Source organism: Eleutherodactylus coqui, chromosome 10, assembly GCF_035609145.1.
Source record: "Eleutherodactylus coqui strain aEleCoq1 chromosome 10, aEleCoq1.hap1, whole genome shotgun sequence".
NCBI classification, from domain to species: Eukaryota; Metazoa; Chordata; class Amphibia; order Anura; family Eleutherodactylidae; genus Eleutherodactylus; species Eleutherodactylus coqui.
Window position 1 is genome coordinate 59,658,917 of NC_089846.1, and position 23,933 is coordinate 59,682,849.

A 23,933-nucleotide genomic window follows, 5' to 3' on the forward strand; every position below is an offset into this window, starting at 1 on the left:
GCCACAGTTGCACTGACTGCAGCGTATAATGGGTTAAATAGCGTGAATCGAAGGTCTTTTTGGCCCCCACTATAAGAGCAAGTGCCCAGCTGTCCTCTGGTAGCCGAGTACCCACTCCCTCTGGCGAAGGGGACCAACACTGGGCTTCCAATGCAGCGCCGTCTTTTGGCGGTGCTGCAGAGTAAAGCCCCTTAACGACCGCTGTGAAGACGTATGGTTGGTCGTTAAGGGGTTAATGTTCTCAACAAGAACCTTCACAGACTTCAGATGGAAAGTTGCCATGAAGTTGCTGTTTATCAGGTCTGGTCTGTGGTGTGCAAGACTTGTTGGGTTTCATCCCAGGCGTCTTCGCATCACTGCCAGCCGTGCAGGCGCTGCTTTCACATATGGTGCAGTTGGTATAGACTTTCCTGGTGGGTTCTGCAGCAAAAGTTTCAGTTGAAAGGGTTTATTTTTTATATTCCTACTACCAGCAACAAAGCCGATTGTGGGAAAAATACGAGCTTAGAAAAATGTATAGACGACAGCGCAGATTTCATTATAAGTGAATGCTGCACTTCTTGCAGAATCCACTGCAAACAATGTTAAGAAGTGAGTTGTCGCCGATTTGCCTTGCATCTTATATATAAGGATAGTTTTTGGTCTTGTACAGTGGGGGGTTTCATCACTTCATTGAAAACCGCATCAAAAGCCACACGTTACACCCGGATCTTATTGTGGATTTAGTTTCAGAGCCGCAGAAATCCACAACAGATTTACTGCCTTTCTGTATATAAGTTGGCTTGTATCCGTCTATTTAGTGAAGTTTGGGTTCACCTTATATAAGCAGCGTATAGAATTGTGCACAAAATATATGGAGTCTATTCTCTCTCCTCAGTAAGTTGTCGGATGAAGACTGGTTCTAGGATGTGGCATGAAGCTCGTAAGCACGAGCGGAAGCTTCGGGGGATGATGGTGGATTATAAAAAGCGGGCTGAGCGCCGGCGAGAATACTATGAGAAGATTGTAAGTGATGTCGAATTTTTTTTACTTTTGTTGTTCTAGTCCAGAATTGCGGTCCGTGTGACCTGATATGGCATATTAGAGCAGGAACGGCTGCAAACCATGGGAGAATGTGGGGAGTTGATGTCCAGAGGTCTATGATGCCAGACCGCAGTGATCAGCAGGCCATCTTTAATATGCTGATAAACTATTTTGAGTCCGGATAACTTGAGAAGAAATTCTACCCTGGGCTAATGGCCGCCATGTTGGTCGTGATCCAGATTTCCCAGAAACAGATTTGTTCTGAAATGGGCTTTGACTGACTTTTTGAGCATTTTTTAATTAGTTTTGTACTTTGTGTTGAATAAATTGATTGGCATTTATACGTGGTCTCGGTGATTTTTTTTTTTTCTTTTCAAAAATTTGTTGCCGATGAAATATTTTTGTCCCTATAGAAAAAAGACCCGGCTCAGTTCCTTCAGGTACATGGACGGTCCTGTAAGATTCACTTGGATTCGGCTGTGGCGCTTGCTGCTGAGAGTCCTGTTAACATGTGAGTATCCTGGCATGGACAGACATGTTTTCAGGATGCCACTAAAATGTTTTCTGAACTTTTTTTTTTATATGTTGTGTGTAGGATGCCATGGCAGGGAGACCCCAACAACATGATTGATCGCTTCGATGTCCGAGCTCATCTTGACTATATTCCAGAATATAAACCTCCTCTCCTTACTACGATGTGAGCAATCCTCACTTCTACTTCTCCATTTTAAAAAAATGTTTTTTCTGACCAATGACGTTTATAGTATATCCACAGGATTTGACTAGTGGTTTTCTTGCTAAACTGTGTACCTAATCTTTATACATCTAAGTGGCTGCTACAAGTCGGATACATGTTTTCCCACTCGACAAGGTTCGCAGTGGTGGGATCCACCCATATTCATCAAAGGTGTATTCCCTTGTCAGAGAATCAGGGCTGTGATGGGAATATCTGTCTGTATGTCCCGGCCTGATGTTGCTAAAGCTAACCATTCTATGCTAATTGCTTTAGTTCTATAGAAGTGAATAGGCATGATGGAAGTGACATCCCACAGTGAACTTCGCGGTTTCTGCATATCAGAAGTTATGGAAATGGCGTAACTCGCTGTGTTATGCTATTTACATAACCCCCGTTAATTTCTACAGGGGTTAAGGAGCTAATGGCTTGGAGCAGCTAGCTCAACTGTTTCTGATAAACCCAGCCATTTAAGGCTGTATGGATGCAGCAGAAACTAAAAAGAAAGTGGTGGGACGGTGTGAGCGCCTGCAATAGGAATATCCTTTTAATGGATATCGATCTCTTTGTCCAGATGTCTCTGGAAATAGCTTGGGGATTCATTGTCTTCATAAACTTTAATTCTCACATGAAATATCACTTTGAAAGTTCTTTTCTTTTTTTTCCCCAGATCACCAGAACAGGAAGCAGATGACCGAAAGTGTAATTATGAACGCTACCGCGGGTTGGTTCAGAATGACTTTGCTGGAAGTATGTAATATGTTTTTTTCTTACGTTTTGTAAGTTTAGATTTTTATGCAAGTGAATGTGATTCTGTGATATTGAAACATCGTAGAAACAAATCCCCAGTGTCCCTATATGTGAATAGAGCACTGAGATTGCAGACAGGTAACCTTTCTTCAGTATGAGACCTTGATGTGGTCTGTATCCTATCTCTGACCGTTCTTGATTGCAACCAGATTCTTCTTCTTTGAGTCCTCATATCACTTGGTAGCTCTTACAGGAACCTCTGAAGTTAATCATTCAGATGGTTCTGTAGATAGTTATTTCTGGGCAGAAACGTAAAGAAATGACTCCCTAAAATGAAACCTTTTAGGCTTTGGTCACACATTCCGCATGGAAATTCCGCAGCAATTCCTGTGTACCCAGCCTTAAGAGAAATGATACCAAGGCTTGAGATTTTGTTTTATTTGTAGTATGTGCTTGTTCATGAATAAATATTGTGTGTTTTTATATTACTGCGTTTACTTCTGTTACATAGTTTCTGAAGAGCAGTGTCTGTACCAGATTTACATAGATGAACTCTATGGTGGCCTACAAAGGCCAGGGGATGATGAAAAGAAGAGGTAAATTTTATTGTGGTGCCGGAAGCTTCATGATTGATCCTATGTTAACACTTGCATTTTAGTATCCAAAAATGTGTTAACTTTTTTTTTTTTTTGGGGTGGGCTGCGTAATGCATATCTGCAAATCTTAAAATGCTGGCTATTTGTGTGGAAAAAAAAAAGTTGGAGTAACTGTACTAAAGAAGAAAATTAAGGCTCCAGATGTTGAGATCTGATTCCTGAAATGAAGGGGCTGCAGTGCACACGTGAGTGCTGTTACTCTTTGGCTGTTGTCATTGCCTGTCACTTCCTTTCGGCAGCTGAAGATGCACGCATGAATTCCTATAGACATCTATGCACCCAACGTCATGAGTTGACAAGTAGCAATGACCGCTGAAAGTGTAGAGCTCTTGGGTGAGCACTGCACCTTCTTTCAGTGATCCGTTGGGGTCTCAGCACCTGGACCCCCACTGGTCAAAACCTTTGACATGCTGCTCTGGCATCTAAGTCTTTAAAATGTTCAAGAGCTCTTTTAACACCATTGATTATAGTCTTTATTTATCTTGTAATCTAGATGTGTCTATTCCTCCTTTTAACACAGGTTGGCAGAAAAGAAGGCCTCGATTGGGTACACCTATGAGGACAGCACAGTGGCTGATTTAGGAAGCTCTGACAAAGAGGATGAAGATTCTGATGATGAGAGCAAATCTGATGAAGATGAGGTCATCCCAGATATAGGTATTTTTTTATTTATTTCTGCAATAATTATTCGCCTATGACTTCTGTACTTGTTTAAGAGCCTTGAAGCACTGGGGTCTGACTAGCTGTGCAAAATCTGAATGCAGCCTATATGCTCACTATGTGCCCAGGATAGCAAGTTTCCTGCAAAGATAGACCAGTGTTAAATTTAGCCTGTCCATTTGTAGGCAGGGCGAATGTTTGCAGTGCCCTCAATGGCCTACAGGGTAGATTGGTACTATGTATGCCATGAGAGAGAACGATTTCCATTTGGCTTTGTGATGAGCCTGGATTTTACTTGAACTAATCTTAGAACCTTTTAACTTGTTCGTTGCAGATGTGGAAGTGGATGTTGACGAGATAACAGAAGAACAAGTTGCAGATCTGAACAAGCAGGCAACCAGTTATGGGATGGCTGAGGGAGACTTTGTCAGGTACGTGAACAAGGATGTCTCGGGGTACAAATCAAGGGGTTACTACTTGTAGGCCTAGCAACTTTCTGTGGCTTCCTGCCTTACTATTCCTGCTCTACTTGATGCCATAAACTCTGGACACTGGTAATTACCCTAAGCACTTAGTCTAATTTGTGACAGTGGACATGATTGTAGTACAATGTATTCTTTACAACCTTGGGGACATAGTGGATGAACTTATGATGACCACCATGCTCAGGTGTCCACAGCGGAGCAGCGATAGTTAGTGCAATAGGAAGCACAAAGTTTGTTACGTAACTTTCTTTTAAATGGATGTACAATTTAATGGTCCAAATAATTGACGCTGGGGGTGTCCTTGTGTCTTTGTAGGATGCTACGCAAAGATAAAGAAGAGTCTGAAGCAATAAAACACGCTAAAGCTTTAGAAGAGGAGAAGGCCATGTATTCTGTAAGGCTCTGTACCAAAAGACAGCTGGACGTGACATGGTTCATTGCAACAGGCCTGACCTCTTCAGACAGTAACTTGCCCACAACACCCTCTATAAATTGGCGTTATCCTTTAGTACATTTGCCAGTTTATGCCCTCAAATCCTATTACTCTATTCAAAGACTTGGTCCCTATAAAATCAGTATATGGTCAACTTGTCTCCATGTAATTCCAGGGACGACGTTCCCGACGGCAGAGAAGAGAGTTTAGAGAAAAGAGACTTAAAGGAAGAAAGATCAGTCCACCAAGGTAAAAGAAACTGCTTCAAGTGAGAAAAAGGAGCATCAGGCCGAGCTCACACGAGCGTAAGTTTACCGCGTATTACGCGGTAATTGGGCAATCAAATACATTGCCTTACGCTGTTTCGCTCACATTTTGTGCGTATGCATTATGTAATACGCAAGTGCAAAGAAGAACGCAGCATGTTCTGTTTTGTGGAGTATTACTCTTAAGAGAGCCCATTGTTCTCTATAGGCGCATAATCAACACCGCCCATACACAATGTACAGTAATTGCGTATGGGCGATATATATACGCACAGTTGCGAAACGACAGCATGGGAAATTTTAATAAAAAAAGCAAAACAGGAAGACTGTGCATGACATCGTGCGTGAGATACGCTATCATGCTCAGTACAGTATCCCTGCATATTTAGCAATAGGCTGACTCCAAAGCGGTAAAACCCTTAATGACTCACGCAGGGATTTACGCATACGATCATGTGAGCCCAGCCTTAAAGTCTAACTGCGCCTTCTAAAAACTTTTGACATGTCACAAGTGGATGTCAAAAGTTTTGATCGCTTGAGGTCCGGGTGCCGAGACCACCACTGATCAATAGAGAAAGCCAGCTGCAGCGCACGTCAAAGAGTTGGCACTGCTTGCTAGCTGTGAAGATCGGCTCCATAAGTCTATGGGTTCATCTTCAGCTCCGGAGAAGTGACAGCCCTCAGACGAGTTCTTTGCTGGCTCATTCTGGCAATCGTTGGGGGTTTCAGTAACGACCCCCAGGGATCAAAACTTTTGACATGTCCCTCTGACGTGTCAAATATTTTTAGAAAGTGCAGTTACACTTTAAAGAGGTTTCCCACTACCTAAAATTGCTTCACAAGCACTTTGTTCTTCCTGGTTGCTGCAGACCAGGACATGTGACTGCTGCAGCCAATCACTGTCCACAGCCGTGACCTTCTATAGCCAGTGATTGGCTGCAGCAGTCACATGTCCTGGCCAGCAGCAACCAGGAAGGACAGAGTGATTGTGAGGCAATTTTAGGTAGTGGGAAAAGCCCTTTAAAGGGAACCTGTTAGATTTAGTGTCTCCCGGGCAGTTTCTTGCATGCTTGTTAAATGGGAAGTCAAACCAGACTGGGCAGGGAGAAGGTTTAATAGGAGCTGCCCAGTTGACACTTCTTCCCTTGCCTAGCTCTTTCTAAAGCTGCTTTCCCTGTCATGTCATAGTGTTTCATAGTAAAACCTAGATCTTTGTAATGTGGGAGATGGTCAGTATATTTCATGCTGTCTATAGTTAGGGCAGCACAGGTCTATTAGGCTCCCTTAAAGAGCATTTATTGGTGGGCAGTAAATCAGCTGATTTAAATGAGGACTAATTATCACTCCTGCAAACTTGCAAAACAAAGTAAATTATTGCCATTTATTTTCTTTGCACAGCTATGCCCGGCGAGACAGTCCAACATATGATCCTTACAGAAGGTAAGAAGAATTAGTTACAGAATGAACCCTATACTTGTAGCCTCCCTAATTAGATATCCCTGTGGAAGAGAATGTAATATTTCTTGTCATTTTTTTGGGGGGGAACACGGGAACCATGGGTATAGGTTGATGCCACTAGGGGGCGTGACACTGAGAAACAAAGAAAAGCTCCTCCTATGCATGCAGTACTCACCTGCACTGAGCTACTAAATTCAGCTATTTAATGAAAAAAAAAGATTCCGGGAGGCGGCCATATTGGAGACTCGCTTTCTTCCTGTGTTGTCTGTATACACCGTTCAGCTGTGCTGGCACCTTACTTCCCAGCTTAGTCCTTTCCCCCTTTTCGTAGTCATTAACATCGTCGCAGGGGGCTGGCTGTTTGGATCACTTCAATAGCTAAACCAGCCGCCTCCTCTGCAATTACAGAGAAGGGGTCTGGCTTAGCTTTTAAAATGAGACTTACAGCCAGCACCTAGTGATAATGTCATTGGCAACCGGAAAAGGGACAGAGACTCTACGTCACAGGACCCAGTGTCAGAACTGGGCTAGAAAGGGAGGTGTCGGCATAGCTGGATCTCGACTGGATCAGATAAGCATTTCCCCACCCTGGATTATGCCTTTTAATGGCACCAGCAATAAACAGGAGTTAAAGGGGTGTTCTTTTATCATTTATCCATAGGATAGAAAAGTATAATGATTGAGACTCCCACTGATCCTGAGAAATGGCATTTCTTGTTCCCCTCTCCTCCTCACTTTAGGCACATTACAACCCCCCACAGTGATATGAAGATGGAATTGACTGGCATGCATGAGTGGTGCCACTCCTTTCATCTTCAATGGGACTGATGGAAATGGTGGAATAGAAGTGATCAGCTATCTCCATCATTCCCACCATGCATGAGCAACCGTCACCCCATTTAATCTCCTCACTGAGAGGGAAACATGGGACCTCCGTTATCTGAATCAGTTGGGCTCTCAGTGCCGAGAGCCCTATTGATCAGACTTTTATCACCTACCCTACGGACAGTACATTTTTGGAATACCCATTTAATGGTCAGAATAGTGTCAATAGACAAATAGTCACTAGGAAGAAATGAAGCACAGTCCCTTTCTCCAGAGACCAGGGGGGAATAGAGACTTACATGCAGAGCCTTATGTCTAGTATGTCCCCTATTGTCTAGCCTTCAAGTAGTGTAATAGAGGTTTAGGGTACGTTCACATGTAGTGATCTACGTCAAAAACAGTGTTAAAATCTGCATCAAATTAGAGGGGTGAAGTCTGCTGTAGATCGGTGGCAAAGTCCACATCAATGGTGCAGAATATCAGCACCAAAATCCACAGCAAATACTGCGTCAAAATCTGCACCATTGGCGTGTGAATGTACCCTCAGGGCCCAGTCACATGGGCATATGGGGCTGTATATATGCAGTACATAGTTATACACACACTACCTGTATTCATGATGTATTTTAAACCCCCTATAATGGGCGTATTATGGACCCAAATAGGACCTGTCAAGGTTGAAAAAAAATGTATGTCTGAATGGCCCAGTGTAAATCAATGAGCTTTTAGGAGCGCATACTACGCATGTGAAGAATATGCAGCCCCTATACGTGTGAGTGCATCCTGAATCGGTTATTAAATTCCCCGCCTTCTATGGATGAGATGATTCTGTTAACCTTGTCCCATTGTGCACCGCTGTAATGTGGGCTGCAGAAAAGTCTGAGGTTTTTTTTTCTTCTTTCTTTAAAATAATGCATATAAAAAGTGTTTATTAAACTTCCCAATTAAATGTCCTTTTCTGCTGATACCTTGTCTTTTTTATTTGTGTCCATTCGAGAGATCATATTGGTCAACTCTAAAATCTGTCTTCTGTTTTTTCCGCAGATCGCAATCGGAGACTTCATCTGCTTCACGTTCCCGCTCTCCAAGCCCAGGGCGTGAGGAAGCTATTACTTTTATAACCAGCTTTGGGGGCAGTGATGATGAATCAGCTTCTGGCCCTGCAGCTCAAATTCCTGCAAGCAGTGGCAACAAAAGGGCCCCACATTCACAGGCCTCTGGGACTTCATCAGGTCGTAAAGAGGCCTCCCGGTCGGTAACTTTCGATTCTCCCCAGCCGTATGTCGTATGGGTCGGACTTTACGGGGGAGGGCGGGAGGCCCAGAGTCTTCTGCATTAGAAGGGCCGGAACTCCCCAACCGGTAATTGGAATGGGGCAGTAATGCTTTTTCTACATGGCCCTGTTATTTCAATCATCATTTGGATTTAAATGCTCTAACGTAACTTGTTATGAAAGAGCCGTAACTAGACCGGCACAATGGTTATAAACGGTACTAAACAGATGCAAGAACTGTAGACGGCAGAAACTGTATTAAGTCTCATTATTCATTTTACTATTCAAGCAGAGTATTTGTCTTTAATTTAGAGCATATACATCATCATGTGCGGTTGGGTTAAGATGCATTTAGACAGTAACACAATTTTTTCAAAATTTTGCCTCTATACATCTCCACAAAGGACGTGAAACAAAGTCGTCAATGATTGACGTGTAGCGTTTCAACTTTAATTCAAGGAGTTTTACCTTTTCAATCCATTTTTGGATTGAGGGTTTCCTTGGGGGCTTGCTGTTACTGACATTATACAACGGCGCCATCTGCTGGCTAAAGTCAGTAAATACATCATGGGATTTGTCGAAGCAATGAAACAGCCGACAGAATAGTGTAAATATACACAGTCTGACTTCTTCCAAGATCTGAGCTGTACGGGCTTCAGTGGAAGACGTCCGACAGTGGATTGGAAAGGGTTAACTAAAATATTGCATTAATGAGGTTGTTTTACGAAAACCAGTTTTATGGCTAGGGAATTACTTACTGATCATTTGGGGTTCAACTTAGAATGGTGCTGCTTGTACATGCACGCTGCCGCTCTTCATTTCAATGAAATAGCAGAGTTCAAACACTGCGTTCATTGTGGAACACTGCGTCACCCCCCCCCCCCCCCCCCGTTCTCTGTATCGGTGGGGTCCCAGCAGATGGAAATCCGCCGATCAGCAAGTTATCTCCTATCCTGTGAATAGAGGATAACTTGTTTTCCTGGGACAAACCTTTTAACCATTTAGGAACTGCAGATATTTTTTACATGCGCTTGTTAAAACCATCAGGTTGGCGTTGTTGTAGTGGGAGAACTTTTATATCAAGGTAACGAAGTGTTGCAGAATCTTCTATGATTGATCTCCCCCTTGCTGTTTGACATCAACGCTATGTTCTCCAAAATCCCATTCTGTTCTCTCCATAAGTCCCCTCCATGTAAATTCACTGCGGCTTCATCTACTGTGCAGCTTCAACAAATAGTTTTGTCCCTTGAATTAAAGCTGAAAGTTTATGTCAATCACATATTGATGGTTTTGTTTTCAATCCATGTTGAGGTGTAGAGGCTAATGATGAAAATGTTGTCACTGTCTAAATACTTCTGAGCCCAACTGTCTCTAAGTGTAAAGCAAACATTTTTCCATAAAAGGGAATTTGAGACAAAAAAGAGACAAAGTCCCAAAAAATGTACGAATAGGAAGTAGCTCAAAGAAACAGTAATCACTTGGTAAATTACACTTCAAACCCCTTGATTGGGTGAAGAAACCCCAACAGCTGCCATTCTGGTCCTGGAAGCTTCTGCATGTGCTGTTGATTGGTCCATAACCACTTCAGGGTCATGTGCTTTTGGTGGTAGTTTTGACAATGAAGCCAATGATTGGTTGCAGTGGTAATGTGGCCCAATGTACGTCACATGCCAACTCGGGAGCTGCCATGAGGGCTGCACTGGACCATGGGGCCGTTTAACAGATCAACAGTTTTTTTTTTTTTTTTTTTTTTCCTGTCTCAGAAAACCCTTTAAACACTACAGGCAAAAGTGATGTGTGACACTACATGCACCGTGTCCTCTCCTGCTTAGAGCCTAAGGAGAGCACACTGTGCATGAGACTGGTTGCGCTAGGTATAGCAGTGTTGGTTTTGCCTAAAGTGCTCATTTAATTTAGCTGTAGGTTTAAATGTGTTGAAATAACAAAGGCAGGGGTACTTGTCTGTCCTCTGCTCCAGCACCGCAGTCCTCCCAGTCTTTGTGGAATACCTCCTGACTACTGCAGCCAATCGGAGGCCACAGTGCTCAGGTGCCGTTCTTCTGGCATCATGGCTCCCAGTATCTGAGGAAAATGGCACCAAACCGCTGCAACAGTCAGGTGGTATCCGTTCCACAACAAAGACCACTGAACTGCAGCACTGGATCACCGGTGCAGAGGATGGGTAAGTACCCCTGCTTTTGTTGTTTTAACACATTTGCACCTATAGTTACAAAAGCGTCTGGCAACCAGACAACCCCTTTTAATTCCTTAGTTATAGAAGTCCCCTGCTGTCTGACACTGGTTGCCGCCAGGGAATTTATTTCTGCAGTGCTTTGTGTTAAGAGGAGTTTGCATCAGCTTTTAAGTTCACTGGCAAGTAATAAAAAAAGGAGAATCTTAGGAAAAGCAGTACTTTTTATTTTTGGCATTTTACTTCAACAGCGCATTCCTTGTGTTTGCTGTGATATGGTAAGTGGGATTGTTACTAATTTGCTAATTTGCCAACGAGTGTATAAGTACTGTGTTTTCTGCTTGCAAGAAAAGAGTAGCCAAAATATATCAAAGCGACCTTGTGATTTCCGTACAAAATTCTGTCCTTGGACCGGAGGGAGTTATATTGCCTGCAGTTCATCTCTGCTATCCCTCCGAAATGCCAATTCTGAGTCCTGTAATTTGGCCATCCAACATGCCGACTTAATTTTCAGATTACCAATGCACTATACCTGCTTTGATTTGATTGGCTAGAACTGCTCATGTGATCAGTACTGGCCAATCAGAGCAGTGCATTAGATAGTTCTTGGGTGGCCAAAAATGGAGCCTGAAACCAGCGGAGCGAAGGGACAACAGAAGAATATGTGCAGGTAATATTACCCCCTTTGGACTTGGAATAGAATTTTGTGCCAAAACTGGAGGATTACTTTAATATTACTATACAATGAAGTATTTTCCAATATTACACGTATCCTGACAGTAGTAGTGCAGTATGCTCAGACTGTCTTATAACTGCTTTCCAATTTGACATCTTGTTTTTCTAACTTCTATCTTTAGGCGAAGGTCTTCCTCTTCATCATCTTCTTCGTCATCCTCTACATCGTCCAGCTCCAGAACATCTTCCAGATCTAGATCTAGCTCCAGATCAAGGAGAGATAACCGCAGGCGTAGATCAGAATCCCGTTCTCGCTCTCGTAGATATTCTCGCAGCCCTGTAAGAAGATATTCTGGTGGAGGAGGGATGAGAGACAGCAGAAAGTATTCCAGGTCAAGGTCACCTGACCGCGATCGATATTATGGAGGAAGGCGAAGATCTCGGTGAGTTCCAAAATTTTGATGATTTGTTTTATTTACTCCTTAAAGGGGTTGCACGGGACTTTGCATATTTTTTCAATAGATGAGATTCGTGTAGATCAGCTCCCCATGCTGCAGTCAATGTGGTCAGTGCTGGAAGCAGATAGCGCTGTCAGCACAGCAAGAGCCTGGTTTGGTACTGCAGTGACAGATCCCATTGAGTTCAATGCAATACCAACTCGGGCCACTGCACTACGGACAGCAAAGTCGTCTTCCTACAGTGACCACATTGACAGCAGCACTAGGAATCAGCTGATCAGTAGGGATCCTGAGAGGTGGACACCTACCAATCATCTCTTGATAAACCGTCCATGGGATAGGTCACTAATAGAGATGAGCGAGCATACTCGTCCGAGCTTGATGCTCGTTCGAGTATTAGGGTGTTCGAGATGCTCGTTACCCGAGGCGAGCACCACACGGTGTTCGAGTCAATTCCATTTCCTTCCCTGAAAAATTTGCACCATTTTCTGGCCAATAGAAATGCAGGGATGGCATTACAACTTCCTCCTGTGACGTTCCAGCCCTATCCCAACCCCCTGCAGTGAGTGGCTGGTGAGATCAAGTGACTGCCAAGTATATAAGGCAGCCCCACCCGCTGCTCGCCACAGACACACGCTGGCAGAGATTAGGGACAGTGCTGCTGCTGCTATAGGGAGAGTGTTATCGTCTGCAAGAACCCCAATGGTCCTCCTTAGGGCCACAGCTCACCTAGGGCGCTACTGTTGTGGCTGCTTGGAGCAGTTTTGCACTTTTTTTTTTTTTTTTTTGTATATCGGGCGTGCAGCCCCATTACAGCTATAGCGTTCTCAGGCTGCAGTCTGTACTACGTAGTATAGCGGAAGTATCGGTGAAGCAGGGACAGTGGTAGTGTGGAATCCTGTCTACAGCAATCCCAACGGTCCTTCTTACGGCTACCTGTGCATTTAACTTCATGGTTGCTGGGAGTTGTAGTACGTCAGCATTGCACAGCAAGGCCTACGTTCAGCTTTCAGTTACATTTTTTTGGTTGCAGTTAGCGTAATGTAAGCGCTGTCTGCCTCCAAGTGCACGCCAAGAAACCACAATTTTTTTTCAACACTTTGTGTTAGCTGTCAGCTGCCTGCACAGTGTATGGTGGCAGACACCCATAGAGGGAAAGTCCAATACACGCTCCATAGCCTGCAATGCATTGAAATTTTTTTTTAAAAAAGTCCTTTTTACGGCTGCCTGTCACCCAGTGCCTTTCATTGCGTGGCCTGTGGGACTTGAGGTGCATCTAAACTGCATAGTGCAGAGCAAGGCCTACGTTCAGCCTTCAGTAAAATGTTTTGCTGGGTGCAGTTAGCGTAACGTAAGCGCTATCTGCCTCCAAGTGCACGCCAAGAAAGCACTAATTTTTTTCACCGCTCTGTGTTAGCCGTCAGCTGCCTGCACAGTGTATGGTGGCAGACACCCATAGAGGGAAAGTCCAATACACACTCCATAGCCAGCATTGCATTGAAAAAAAAACGTTTTAAAAAAGAAATCCTTTTTACGGCTGCCTGTAACCCAGTGCATATCACTGCGTGGCCTGTGGAACTTCAGGTGCATCACAATTGCATATTGCACAGCTAGTCCTACTTGCATCCTTCCTTATAATTTATCTCTGGCTTCATTTTGCGTTATATTACCGCTGGCAGCCACCAACTGCTTGGCAATAATTCACAAAAATTTTTACACCGCTCTGTCTCTGCTCGATTCTTAATCCACCATGCTGAGGGGTAGGGGTAGGGGCAGAGGACGTGGACGCGGTCGCGGGCAAGGACGCGGAGTTCCACGTGAGGGTGTGGGCATAGGCCCAGTTCCTGGTCCAGGAGAATCGCAGCCGGCTGCTGCGGGATTAGGAGAGAGGCATGTTTCTGGGGTCCCCAGCTTCATATCACAATATTTGGGTACACGTGGTAGACCTTTATTAAAAAACGAGCAGTGTGAGCAGGTCCTGTCGTGGATGGCAGAAAGTGCATCCAGCAATCTATCGACCACCCAGTCGTCTACGCCGTCCACTGCTGCAACTCTGAATCCTCTGGCTGCTGCTCCTCCTTCCTCCCAGCCTCCTCACTCCATTACAATGACACATTCTGAGGAGCAGGCAGACTCCCAGGAACTGTTCTCAGGCCCCTGCCCAGATTGGGCAGCAATGGTTCCTCTCCCACCGGAGGAGTTTGTCGTGACCGATGCCCAACCTTTGGAAAGTTCCCGGGGTCCGGGGGAAGAGGCTGGGGACTTCCGGCAACTGTCTCAAGAGCTTTCAGTGGGTGAGGAGGACGATGACGATGAGACACAGTTGTCTATCACTGAGGCAGTAGTAAGAGCAGCAAGTCCGAGTAAGGAGCGCACAGAGGGTTCGGAGGAAGAGCCGCTGGATGATGAGGTGACTGACCCCACCTGGTGTGATAAGCCAATTGAGGACAGGTCTTCAGAAGGGGAGGCAATTGCAGCCGCAGGACAGGTTGGAAGAGGCAGTGGGGTGGCCAGGGTTAGAGGCAGGGCAAGAGTGAATAATCCACCAGCTGTTTCCCAAAGCACACCCTCGCGCCAAGCCACCGTGCAGAGGCCAAGGTGCTCAAAGGTGTGGCAGTTTTTCACTGAGACCGCGGACGACCGACGAACAGTGGTGTGCAACCATGGTTGCGCCAAGATCAGCCGGGGAGCCACCACCACCAGCCTCACCACCACCAGCATGCGCAGGCATATGATGGCCAAGCACCCCACTAGGTGGGATGAAGGACGTTCATTGCCTCCGGGTTGCGCCACTGCCTCTCCCCCTGTGCCCCAACCTGCCACTGAGATCCAACCCACCTCTCGCGACACAGGCACCAGCCTCTCCCGGCCTGGACCCACACCCTCACCTCCACTGTCCTCTGCCCCATCAAGCAATGTCTCTCAGCGCAGCGTCCAGTTGTCGCTAAGAGAATTGTTGGAGCGAAAGCGCAAATCAGCTGCCACGCACCCGCACGCTCAAGCTTTAAATATCCATATAGCCAAATTGATCAGCCTGGAGTTGCTCCCGTACAGGCTTGTGGAAAGTAAAGCTTTCCAAAGCATGATGGCGGCGGCGGCCCCGCGCTACTCTGTCCCTAGTCGCCACTATTTTACCCGGTGTGCCGTCCCAGCCCTGCACGACTACGTCTCCCGCAACATTGTACGCGCCCTAACCAACTCGGTTACTGGCAAGCTCCACTTAACAACGGACACGTGAACAAGCATAGGCGGGCAGGGCCACTATATCTCCCTGACGGCACATTGGGTGAATTTAGTGGAGGCTGGGACCGAGTCAGAGCCTGGGACCGCTCACGTCCTACCCACCACCAGAATTGCGGGCCCCAGGTCAGTGCTGGTATCTTCGGCGGTGTATGCCACCTCCACTAAACCTTCCTCCTTCTCCAACGCAACCTCTACCTCGCAATCAAGACGTGTCAGCAGCAGCACGTCGCCAGCAGTCGGTGTGGCGCGGCAGCACAGCGGTGGGCAAGCGTCAGCAGGCCGTGTTGAAACTACTCAGCTTAGGAGAGAAGAGGTACACGGCCCACGAACTGTTGCATGGTCTGACAGAGCAGACCGACCGCTGGCTTTCGCCGCTGAGCCTCCAACCGCTGCGACAATGGCCGTAACCTAGTGGCGACTCTGCAGCTCGGCAGTCTCACGCATGTGCCATGCCTGGCCCACGTCTTTAATTTGGTGGTTCAGCGGTTTCTGTAAGGCTACCCACACTTGTCAGACCTCCTCGGCAAGGTGCGCCGGGTCAGTGCACGTTTCCGCAAGTCTAACACAGACGCTGCCACCCTGCGGACCCTGCAACATCGGTTTCATCTGCCAGTGCACTGACTATTGTGCGACGTGCCCACACGGTGGAACTCTACGCTCCACATGTTGGCCAGGCTGTATGAGCAGTGTAGAGCTATAGTGGAATACCAACTCCAACATGGGCGGCGCAGTGGGAGTCAGCCGCCTCAATTCTTTACAAAGGTGTGGGCCTGGATGGCAGATATCCGCCAGGTCCTTGGAAACTTTGAGGAGTCTACCCAGATGGTGAGCGGCGATGCTGCAATCATTAGCATCTCAATTCCCCTGCTATGCCTGTTGAGAAGTTCCCTGCAAAGCATAAAGGCTGTAGCTTTGCGCTCGGAAACGGAGGCGGGGGAAGACAGTATGTTGCTGGATAGTCAGAGCACCCTCATGTCTATATCTCAGCGCGTTGAGGAGGAGGAGGAGAAGGAGGAGGGGGAGGAGCCTGAGGAGGAGGGGGAAAAGACAGCTGGGCCCACTGCAAAGGGTACCCATGCTGCTTGCCTCTCATCCATTCAGTGTGTATGGCCTGTGGAGGAGGAGGAGGAGAGGATCCTGAAAGTGATCTTCCTAGTGAGGACAGCGATGTGTTGCGTACAGGTACCGTGGCACACATGGCTGACTTCATGTTAGGATGCCTTTCTCGTGACCCTTGCGTTAGACGCATTCTCGCTACTACGAATTACTGGGTGTACACACTGCTTGACCCACGGTATAAGGAGAACCTTTCCACTCTCATTCCCGAAGAGGTAAGGGGTTCGAGAGTGATGCAATACCACAGGGCCCTGGTGGACAAACTGATGGTAAACTTCCCATCCGACAGCGCAAGTGGCAGAAGGCGCAGTTCCGAGGGCCAAGTAGAAGGGGAGGCGCGGAGATCAGGTAGCATGTTCAGCGCAGGCAGGGGAACACTCTCCAACGCCTTTGCCAGCTTTATGGCTCCCCAGCAAGACTGTGTCACCGCTCCCCAGCAAGACTGTGTCACCACTCCCCAGTCAAGGCTGAGTCGGAGGGAGCACTGTAAAAAGATGGTGAGGGAGTACATAGCCGATCGTACCACCGTTCTCCGTACAACTACTGGGTGTCAAAGCTGGACACGTGGCACGAACTTGCGCTGTATGCCCTGGAGGTGTTGGCTTGCTGTGCGGCTAGCGTCTTGTCAGAGAGGGTGTTTAGTGCAGCTGGGGGAATCATCACGGATAAGCATACCAGCCCGTCAACTGACAGTGCCGACTGGCTTACACTCATAAAGATGAACAAAGCCTGGATTTCCCCAGACTTCTCTTATCCACCAGCGGACAGCAGCGGTACCTAAATATTTTTTTGCGCTGCAACCGCGGATGCAAGCATTATTCTCACCTCTGTGAAGTCAGCACCCCATTTTTCAAAAAAGTTAATTTTTTTATAAGTTCTGGATGCACCCCAAAGAGTTCTAGAGTTCCCAATTAATTTTAAAAATAGTTCTAGTGAATTAGGCAAAAAAATCAACAAATGTATCTCTGCTGTGCTAAATTCCAAAAATGATATTACTAAATCAGCGAGAACTTTGTAAATATGGGTTTTAGAGCTTTGAGCAATAAGAGTTTTCTTCAGAACTCTTGAGGTGCTACCCAGAACTCGTATAAAATCTCAGGATTTCCCCAAAAATAATTTACACATAATAACTGAAATCTTTGGATCCGGCATCTAAAAATCAGCGAGAACATTGTAAATATTGGCTCTAGAGCTTCGAGCATTAAGAGTTTTCTTCAGAACTCTTGAGGTGCTCCCCAGAACTCTTATAAAATCGCGGGATTTAAACAACAAACAATATCGACTTTATATGAGATGTTGGTTGAGGAGGACACGCACAATTGTGGGAAAGACATAGAAAGGAATTGGGAGCGAGAACTAGGTGGCGCCCCCAGAGGAGTCTTGGGAAAAAAATCATACATCCTGTCACATAAAATGTCGGTTTCTAGCAAGTTGCAGGAGTTAAAGGGGTTGTCCCGCGGCAGCAAGTGGGTCTATACACTTCTGTATGGCCATAATAATGCACTTTGTAATATACATTGTGCATTAATTATGAGCCATACAGAAGTTATAAAAAGTTTTTTACTTACCTGCTCCGTTGCTGGCGTCCTCGTCTCCATGGTGCCGACTAATTTTCGCCCTCCGATGGCCAAATTAGCCGCGCTTGCGCAGTCCTGGTCTTCTGCTCTCTTCAATGGAGCCGCTCGTGCAGAATGCAGGCTCCGTGTAGCTCCGCCCCGTCACGTGCCGATTCCAGCCAATCAGGAGGCTGGAATCGGCAATGGACCGCACAGAAGAGCTGCGGTCCACGGAGGAAGAGGATTCCGGCGGCCATCTTCACCGGTAAGTATAGAAGTCACCGGAGCGCGGGGATTAAGGTAAGCGCTCCGGTAAGCTTTCTGTACGTCCCTGCATCGGGGTTGTCTCGCGCCGAACGGGGGGGGGGGGGGGGGGTTGAAAAAAAAAAAAACCCGTTTCGGCGCGGGACAACCCCTTTAAACTACAAAATACTAACAAGATGGTACCAGACCCCAGTGAAACTAGCCAGGATATTCCCCCAGTATCCGGATACCTGTTGGAGATGCCAATCGGAAAGAGGGTCATTTGTTCAACTCTGGTGGTCATGTCCTCTGATGCGCCCCCTCTGGCAGGAGATCAACACTCTTTACTCCACGGTATGCAGAACTCAGATCCAGTTTACGCCAGAAATAGTGTTACTGTCTATGTTCCCAGGATCAGTGGCACATTTCAAAAGCTCCCTACTCAGATTTTTTATACTGGCCATGCGACAGATAATCCCCAGAATATGGGAATCTACGACACCTCACTCTAGAATAATGTGGTTGGAAGCTTTAGATCACCTGACAGCTATGGAAGAACTCCGTGCCAGAGACGAACTAGGACATGAGAAATGTGCCTCTATCTGGATGATCTGGAACCAGTTTCGATTTTCTTTGGACCTAACCACATGGTTTCATTTCATTTCTTTCCTTTTCTCCTTCTCTCTCATCTTATTTCACTTCTATTCCCACTCCATATTTGCTTGATATAATCAGTTTTCTAAGGCTGGGTTCACACGGGGCGGATTTGCCTCGGAAACCCGACATTTTATGTGACAGGATGTATGATTTTTTTTTTTTGCAAGACTCTTCTGGGGGCGCCACCTACTTCTCGCTCCCAATTCCTTTCTATGTCTTTACCGCAATTGCGCGTGTCCTCCTCAACCAACATCTGATAAAGTCGATATTATTTGTTCAAATCCCGCGAATTTATAAGAGTTCTCGGTAGCACCTCAAGAGTTCTGAAGAAAACTCTTAATGCTCGAAGCTCTAGAACCAATATTTACAAAGTTCTCGCTGATTTTTACATGCCGAATCCAAAAATTTCAGTTTTATGTGTAAATCATTTTTTGGGAAATCCCACGATTTTATAAGAGTTCTGGGTAGCACCTCCAGAGTTCTGAAGAAAACTCTTAATGCTCGAAGCTTTAGAACCAATATTTACAAAGTTCTCGCTGATATTCAAATGCCAGATCGAAAAATGTCAACGTTATGTGTAAATAATTTTTTGAAATCCCACGATTTTATAAGAGTTCTGGGTAGCACCTCCAGAGTTCTGAAGAAAACTCTTAATGCTCGAAGCTTTAGAACCAATATTTACAAAGTTCTCGCTGATATTCAAATGCCAGATCGAAAAATGTCAACGTTATGTGTAAATAATTTTTTGAAATCCCACGATTTTATAAGAGTTCTGGGTAGCACCTCGAGTTCTGAAGAAAACTCTTAATGCTCGAAGCTCTAGAACCAATATTTACAAAGTTCTCGCTGATTTTCAAATGCCGGATCAAAAAAATTTCAGTTATTATGTGTAAATAATTTTTGGGGAAATCCTGCGATTTTATAAGAGTTATGGGTAGCACCTCAAGAGTTCTGAGGAAAACTCTTAATGCTCGAAGCTTTAGAACCAATATTTACAAAGTTCTCGCTGATTTTTAGATGCCGAATCAAAAAAATTTACTGGGGTCTGTCCCTACTGCTGCCAATGAAATGTTACTGGGGCCTGTCTGCTCTGCTGGAACTGAAATTTTACTGGGGTCAGTGGAAACTGCTACTACTGAAATGTTACTGGGGTCTGTCCCTACTGCTGCGAATGAAATGTTACTGGGGTCTGTCTGCACTGCTGGAACTGAAATGTTACTGGTGCCTGTCCCTACTGATACCACTGAAATGTTACTGGGGTCTGTTCCTACTGCTGCCAATGAAATGTTACTGGGGTCTGTCTGCACTGCTGCCAATAAAATGTTACTGGGGTCTGTCTGCACTGCTGCCAATGAAATGTTACTGGGGTATGTCTGCACTGCTGCCAATAAAATGTTACTGGGGTCTGTCTGCACTGGTGCCAATGAAATGTTACTGGGGTCTGTCTGCACTGCTGCCAATGAAATGTTACTGGGGTCTGTCTGCACTGCTGCCAATGAAATGTTACTGGGGTCTGTCTGCACTGCTGCCAATGAAATGTTACTGGGATCTGTCTGCACTGCTGCCAATGAAATGTTACTGGGATCTGTCTGCACTGCTGCCAATGAAATGTTACTGGGGTCTGTCTGCACTGCTGGAACTGAAATGTTACTGGGGTCTGTCTGCACTGCTGGAACTGAAATGTTACTGGGGCCTGTCGCAACTGATACTACTGAAATGTTACTGGGGTCTGTCCCTACTGCTGCCAATGAAATGTTACTGGGGTCTGTGCCTACTGCGGCCAATGAAATGTTACTGGGGTCTATCTGCACTGCTGGAACTGAAATGTTACTGGGGCCTGTCCCTACTGATACTACTGAAATGTTACTGGGGCCTGTCCCTACTGCTGCCAATGAAATGTTACTGGGGTCTGTCTGCACTGCTGGAACTGAAATGTTACTGGTGTCTGTCCCTACTGAAATGTTACTGGGGTCTGTTCCTACTGCTGCCAATGAAATGTTACTGGGGTCTGTCTGCACTGCTGGAACTGAAATGTTACTGGTGCCTGTCCCTACTGATACCACTGAAATGTTACTGGGGTCTGTTCCTACTGCTGCCAATGAAATGTTACTGGGGTCTGTCTGCACTGCTGCCAATGAAATGTTACTGGGGTATGTCTGCACTGCTGCCAATGAAATGTTACTGGGGTATGTCTGCACTGCTGCCAATGAAATGTTACTGGGGTATGTCTGCACTGCTGCCAATGAAATGTTACTGGGGTCTGTCTGCACTGCTGCCAATGAAATGTTACTGGGGTCTGTTCCTACTGCTGCCAATGAAATATTACTGGGGCCTGTCTGCACTGCTGGAACTGAAATGTTACTGGGGTCAGTGGAAACTGCTACTACTGAAATGTTACTGGGGTCTGTGCCTACTGTTGCCAATGAAATGTTACCGGGGTCTGTCTGCTCTGCTGGAACTGAAATGTTACTGGGGCCTGTCCCTACTGATACTACTGAAATGTTACTGGGGTCTGTGCCTACTGCTGCCAATGAAATGTTACTGGGGCCTGTCTGCACTGCTGGAACTGAAATTTTACTGGGGTCAGTGGAAACTGCTATTACTGAAATGTTACTGGGGTCTGTGCCTACTGTTGCCAATGAAATGTTACTGGGGTCTGTCTGCTCTGCTGGAACTGAAATGTTACTGGGGTCAGTGGAAACTGATACTACTGAAATGTTACTGGGGTCTGTGCCTACTGTTGCCAATGAAATGTTACTGGGGTCTGTCTGCTCTGCTGGAACTGAAATGTTACTGGGGTCAGTGGAAACTGATACTACTGAAATGTTACTGGGGTCTGTGCCTACTGTTGCCAATGAAATGTTACTGGGGTCTGTCTGCTCTGCTGGAACTGAAATGTTACTGGGGTCAGTGGAAACTGATACTACTGAAATGTTACTGGGGTCTGTGCCAACTGTTGCCAATGAAATGTTACTGGGGTCTGTCTGCTCTGCTGGAACTGAAATGTTACTGGGGTCAGTGGAAACTGATACTACTGAAATGTTACTGGGGTCTGTGCCTACTGTTGCCAATGAAATGTTACTGGGGTCTGTCTGCTCTGCTGGAACTGAAATGTTACTGGGGTCAGTGGAAACTGATACTACTGAAATGTTACTGGGGTCTGTGCCAACTGTTGCCAATGAAATGTTACTGGGGTCTGTCTGCTCTGCTGGAACTGAAATGTTACTGGGGTCAGTAGAAACTGATACTACTGAAATGTTACTGGGGTCTGTCCTACTGCTGCCAATGAAATGTTACTGGGGTCTGGCTGCACTGCTGGAACTGAAATGTTACTGGGGCCTGTCCCTACTGATACTACTGAAATGTTACTGGGGTCTGTGCCTACTGCTGCCAATGAAATGTTACTGGGGTCTGTTCCTGCTGCTGCCAATGAAATGTTACTGGGGTCTGTCTGCTCTGCTGGAACTGAAATGTTACTGGGGTCAGTGGAAACTGATACTACTGAAATGTTACTGGGGTCTGTCCCTACTGCTGCCAATGAAATGTTACTGGGGTCTGTCTGCACTGCTGGAACTGAAATGTTACTGGGACCTGTCCCTACTGATACTACTGAAATGTTACTGGGGTCTGTCCCTACTGATACTACTGAAATGTTACTGGGGTCTGTCCCTACTGTTACTACTGAACTGTTACTGGGGTCTGTCTATACTGCTGCAAATGAAATGTTACTGGGGTCTGTCTGCACTGCTGGATCTGAAATGTTACTGGGGCCTGTTGCAACTGATACTACTGAAATGTTACTGGGGCCTGCCCTTACTGATACTACTGAAATGTTACTGGGGTCTGTTCCTACTGCTGCCAATGAAATGTTACTGGGGTCTGTCTGCACTGCTGGAACTGAAATCTTACTGGGGCATGTCGCAACTGATACTACTGAAATGTTACTGGGGTCTTTCCCTACTGTTACTACTGAACTGTTAGTGGGTTCTGTTTATACTTATACTACTGAAATGTTACTGGGGTCTGTCTATACTGCTGCAAATGAAATGTTCCTGTGGTCTGTCCCTACTGCTGCCAATGAAATGTTACTGGGGTCTGTCCATACTCTTACCACTGAAATGTTACTAATTCTGGGCTCTGCCTATACTACTGCTATGTTACAGGGTTGTTGAAACTGAGGCTTCCCAAAGACATGATGGTGGCGAGGCCGCGCTACTAGGTCCCCAGGCGCGACACTTTTTCAGCAACGCGGTTACTGGGAAGGTGCATATAGCCACGGACACGTGAACAGGACACGTACTGCCTCAAAAACATCCCCCTCCTCCTCAAACAATAAAGATATGCTTGGCAAATGCTTTCGCAGTGGTCCCTCTGGCGGCAGTCCAAGAATTTCACCTTAAACGACACAATAAGAAAGCCCCCCCCCCCCCCCCCGCCACGGCCCACTTAATCCTGGCCACATTCCGAAAACCAACTAAATAAAACCGCCGTAGTAGTACTTTATCCCTAGCTGAAGCTTTCAGCCGACTGGTAGAGCAATGGTGGCTTCCAACTTGTTGGTATTGCTAAGTCCAAAGATAAGCATACAGCTGAGGTTGGAATACAGGTGACTATAAAACACAGCATCCCTGCAGGGCAGGGGACAGAGTTGCAGCAGGTACCGATCCTTAATGGAAGCAAGCCAGCTGAGAACCACATACTCCCTGAATGATTTTGGACTAACCGATGATGAGGCCTTTACTTGTGATCATCTTTGGTAATTCCTAAGAAAGATGCGTGGTAGTAGCCGGAAACTTGGATTGCTATTTGCTAAAACTTTGAAATGGACAACAGAAACCATATGAATGAAGCCTTTCCATATTTCAGCATGAGATGAGGAGTGCAGGCTTTCAGTACCTTGAATATCCTTTTCATTGCAATCAAATGCCCCTCTCTTGTCTCAGAAAATACTAGCTTTTCCACATATGTATTGTCTGTCTATACCGTTACTACTGAAATCCCACGAATACTAGGCTCTGCCTATACTGCGGTTACGGAAATGTTACAGGGGTTTGTCGATACTGTTACTACTGAAATGTAACTGATACTGGGCTCTGCCTATATTGCAGCTACTGAAATGTTACTGGGGTCCGTCTATACTGTTACTACAGAAGTGTTAATGGGGTCTCTCTCGACTTCTGCAACATAACTGTTAGTGGGGTCAGCTTATACCTTTGCTACAGGAGTATTACA

At 45.9% G+C, this 23,933-nt stretch overlaps 1 protein-coding gene across 3 annotated transcripts in view; it reads left to right on the plus strand.

The window, feature by feature from the left end:
• Nucleotides 1-23,933, plus strand: part of CLASRP (CLK4 associating serine/arginine rich protein) — a 45,390-nt gene that overhangs the window by 4,851 nt on the left and 16,606 nt on the right. For all 3 annotated transcript variants that reach the window (XM_066581109.1, XM_066581110.1, XR_010786961.1), the window contains 12 exons: nt 878-1,005; nt 1,437-1,534; nt 1,619-1,720; nt 2,427-2,506; nt 3,018-3,102; nt 3,683-3,819; nt 4,157-4,253; nt 4,623-4,701; nt 4,916-4,989; nt 6,405-6,446; nt 8,334-8,540; nt 11,611-11,871. In XM_066581109.1, coding sequence (XP_066437206.1) covers nt 889-1,005; nt 1,437-1,534; nt 1,619-1,720; nt 2,427-2,506; nt 3,018-3,102; nt 3,683-3,819; nt 4,157-4,253; nt 4,623-4,701; nt 4,916-4,989; nt 6,405-6,446; nt 8,334-8,540; nt 11,611-11,871 — 1,379 coding nt within the window. In that variant the 5' untranslated portion in view covers nt 878-888. Of the gene's footprint in view, nt 1-877; nt 1,006-1,436; nt 1,535-1,618; nt 1,721-2,426; nt 2,507-3,017; nt 3,103-3,682; nt 3,820-4,156; nt 4,254-4,622; nt 4,702-4,915; nt 4,990-6,404; nt 6,447-8,333; nt 8,541-11,610; nt 11,872-23,933 lie in introns of those variants that run through there.